Source organism: Sinocyclocheilus rhinocerous, unplaced genomic scaffold (genome assembly GCF_001515625.1).
Source record: "Sinocyclocheilus rhinocerous isolate Xijiao unplaced genomic scaffold, SAMN03320098_v1.1 scaffold148, whole genome shotgun sequence".
NCBI lineage: Eukaryota > Metazoa > Chordata > Actinopteri > Cypriniformes > Cyprinidae > Sinocyclocheilus > Sinocyclocheilus rhinocerous.
In genome coordinates this window covers 2,774,612-2,778,341 of record NW_015653472.1, presented here as the reverse complement: position 1 = coordinate 2,778,341, position 3,730 = coordinate 2,774,612, and the positions used below count along the sequence as shown (strand labels likewise).

Here is a 3,730-nt window from a genome sequence, read left to right as displayed (position 1 = left end):
TATATTTATTTATTTATTTATTTATTTTTACTGAGTTCAAAAGTAATAGGATCTGACCCCAGCTCTCTGGCTACTAATCCTACTAATTGTATTTGTCCTGTTCTTTCTTTCAGAACTCCAACATTTGCTGGTGGTTTGTTCTCTATATCTAAGACCTATTTTGAGAAAATTGGGACCTACGATGACAAAATGGAGATATGGGGCGGCGAAAATGTCGAGATGTCTTTTAGGGTTAGTTTTAGCTTTTTAGAATTCACCTACAACTGTAATAATGAGATGTTAAACGTGTATGTGTTTTGTGCTGTCAGGTGTGGCAGTGTGGCGGACAGCTGGAGATAATCCCCTGCTCTGTCGTGGGTCATGTGTTCCGCACCAAGAGTCCTCACACCTTTCCCAAAGGTACAGAGGTCATTACACGTAACCAGGTGCGCTTGGCTGAGGTGTGGATGGACGACTATAAGCTGATTTATTATCGACGCAGCCAAAGTGCAGCTAAAATGGCCAAAGATGTAAGAACTACTTTTACTTTCAGAGGATTAAAATATTAACCTTGTGCTTGTGGTTATACAGTATATCTACTGTAAGTGTAAGCAAGAGCATATGACTAACTGCATGACTTTTGTTTCCTGTATGGTTGTGTAGAAAACCTACGGTGACCTATCTGACCGTTTGAAACTCAGAGAAAGCTTACAGTGCAAGAACTTTTCTTGGTACCTAACCAATGTCTACCCAGAAGCCTTTGTCCCTGATCTTACCCCTGTCAAGTTTGGAGCTGTAAGTCAGTTTAAAAACGCAACATTCATGAAATCTCCGTATTAGAAGGATTTCTGGAGGATTAAGTGACACTGAAGACTGAGTAATAGCTGCTGAAAATAATTTATAATATTTCACAGTATTACTGTTTTTACTGTATTTTTGATCAAATGCATGCAGCCTTGATGAGACTTCTTTCATAAACTTTTACAAATCTCACTGACCCCAAACGTTTATACTGTAGTGTACTGTATATGTTTATATTATATTATAATATTAGAATGAATAATTAAATCCTGATATTCATGTTACATTTTCAGGTCAACTCTTCACCTTAATCTATAATAATTTAAATAGCTGTGATTTGATAGTTTCACCTCATTCACATGAAAAACTTGTTTACATTTCTTCTTGATGTTATGCTAATTTTAGGAGCAACTACTGAAGAATCCATCCTCTGGAAAGTGTCTCCATAAGAAAGGAGACAAGATATTAATGAGCCCCTGCAATCCAGAAGACCATCACCAGCAGTGGGCTTTCAGTTGACCTCACACTCCAATTGAGGAGCAAGGACATTCACTCCCATAAGACCCACGAGGGAGGGCCAGCAGCTACAGCTCAGGCCGACAAACTCACTGCAGGCCTGAGCGGATGCACTGGGAGTGTGTTGGATAGTTCATATCCATAAGCTCCCAAAGACATTATGATCAGACTGGGGTCAGGATGCTCAGGGAAGACAGAGTGGAGATCATGCACATCAAACCACTGGAGCATCACAGAGTGAACAATCCAGCAGCAAGATTGTTTACTTGATGCATTTTATTGCCTTATTGATGATGTTTACTGCTGCTTTTAAATGGTGTAGGTTTTATTTATTTTTAAAGAAATGGAAAATTAAATATTTTTGGAACATTGTTAGTGTTAAGGCCACTGAATGGCCAGCCTTGCCAACGATACATGTGATGTTTGTATGATCCCAATCATTTGCACATGCTGCAGGGGATGAGGGTTTTCTTCAGCTCTAGTAAACTGTCACAAGACAGCATTGGTTTTAGATCCTTCCCTTGTGTTTTTGAAGTCATCAGTATGTATAAAGCAGCATGTGACTTGAATTGCTTGATTGTTTCAGTGTGCTGAGGTCTTTTGTGGGAAATCATGCTCTAATGATGTATACATGTAATTATCTGTTTCGTCCTCTATAACTCTACGTTATTATTCTTTATAAATTGAGTACAGATTTATTCTTCAATAATTGGAGATTTCAAATATTTGAAATTTTTTGATGTATAAAATAAATATACACTCCCAGATCATTTGCTGGTGTTGTTTTTGAAATCCGTCCGTCCATCCATCCAGACCATATAGATATGGTCACCATAGTTTCCATCAAAATAACAGTTCATGATTTTTAGGTCTGCTGTCCTGCAGTATTTAGCTCCAACACTGATCAAACACACCTGCTTGTAATATTCAGGTAATCCTGAAGACTTGAGTAGCTTGTTCAGGTGTGTTTTTTTGGGGTTGGAGCTAAACTCCTACAGGAGCAGAATTAAAGAACTGGTAGCCTGCTGCACAATGAAATTGTGATAACTTGATATTGACCACTATTGTGATCAGCAAAAGAAATAAAGCAACAAAAAGCTTCCGAAATCTTACACTGGAGTTCCTTTATTCTTTTTCTTCTTGGTTTTACAATAGTAGTATTTCTAGTTGCTATGGTATTTTTAGTGGAAATTATGGCAGTTGAGATATTTTTTTTGTCTGTTTTGCGTTTATATTACAGCGGCCTTTTTGAATAAAATAATTTATAAGGTGGTGTAATGGTAGCTTTGTGGCCAACGGTTGTGAGGCCAAATCTGTAATTTCTCTTGTTCACCGATAGGTGGCAGCCGGCGTCATAATTTTGTTTTGGAGGATTGTAAAAACAGGTAACGTTAGTAAAAATAAACTGAAACTGAAGGTTGTTCCTGAAAGTACAGGTAAGGTAACATGCTTTCATTGATAACGTTCTCCTACAACGTGGCGTGAGAGTTAGTGCTGTAAAACCAGCACGTTTAATTCTATCTTTAGAGCTGGTTATCTCAGTAAATTTCAAACTGTTTGTATAGACGCTTATCTCTATTTACCAACTATTTACCGTGGTTACCATAGTTTCCGCCAAAACAACTGATTAATGTTGTAAAATCTAGTTCATCTTAAATGGCTAGTAAGTTATCAATATCAATTTCACAAAGGTATTTTATGCCAGCTGCTTATTTACAATACATTCTGTTTCTATGCATACCTCAGGAAAAAAATTGCTTATGTTCTAACATCCAGAAGGTTTAAATGTGGATTTTAACCTCAGTTTTTTTTTTTTTGTAAGTGATGTGCTTTAAGTCATTGTATGTTAAATTTAGATTTTAACATGAGAATTCATGTAATTTGGCAAAGTGTGTTAAAGCTGTTGTCAGTATTTACTGTTTAGTAAGACCTGATTGGTTTTTCTTATGCCATTTGATTGTTGGTTGGATTTGAGATTGATTGTTTGCACCTGTGAATAATTACCTATTTATACTTCTCCTCACCATGTAAGAAATCATACCTTGACGAAGGCTTTTAGCCGAAACATTGGTTAATCAAATAAAGTAGGCCTAGTATTTTTGTAAGTGTGTGTGGTTTTATATCCTCTCTACATAGATTTGGTACCTTCTGACCTGCACCTCGGATGGTGTGCGTGTGCTTTATTATTTTATTATGTTCTGACATCAACACAGGTGCACAGACAGTACTGAATGCTGTGATCCAAGAGGAATTGAAATATTTATTGTCCCCAAAGGGGAAATTTGTAGTGGACTCGATAGCCAACATTTCGTCAGAACCTGATTCATTAAAAATTTAAAACCGTATGCATACACAATATACACATCAACCATTCACACAGATACAGAAAGGCATAAACATCACTACTCGGTATTCAACAGTCTGATTGACACTG

General features: G+C 36.9%; 1 protein-coding gene across 1 annotated transcript in view; it reads left to right on the top strand.

Moving 5' to 3' along the window:
- Positions 1-2,392, top strand: part of LOC107716071 (polypeptide N-acetylgalactosaminyltransferase 6-like) — an 11,071-nt gene extending 8,679 nt beyond the window's left edge. The window contains exons 6-9 of the mRNA XM_016522391.1: positions 114-231; positions 309-509; positions 643-774; positions 1,186-2,392. Coding sequence (XP_016377877.1) covers positions 114-231; positions 309-509; positions 643-774; positions 1,186-1,299 — 565 coding nt within the window. The 3' untranslated portion in view covers positions 1,300-2,392. The remainder of the gene's footprint in view (positions 1-113; positions 232-308; positions 510-642; positions 775-1,185) is intronic.
- Positions 2,393-3,730: the final 1,338 nt, after the last annotated feature.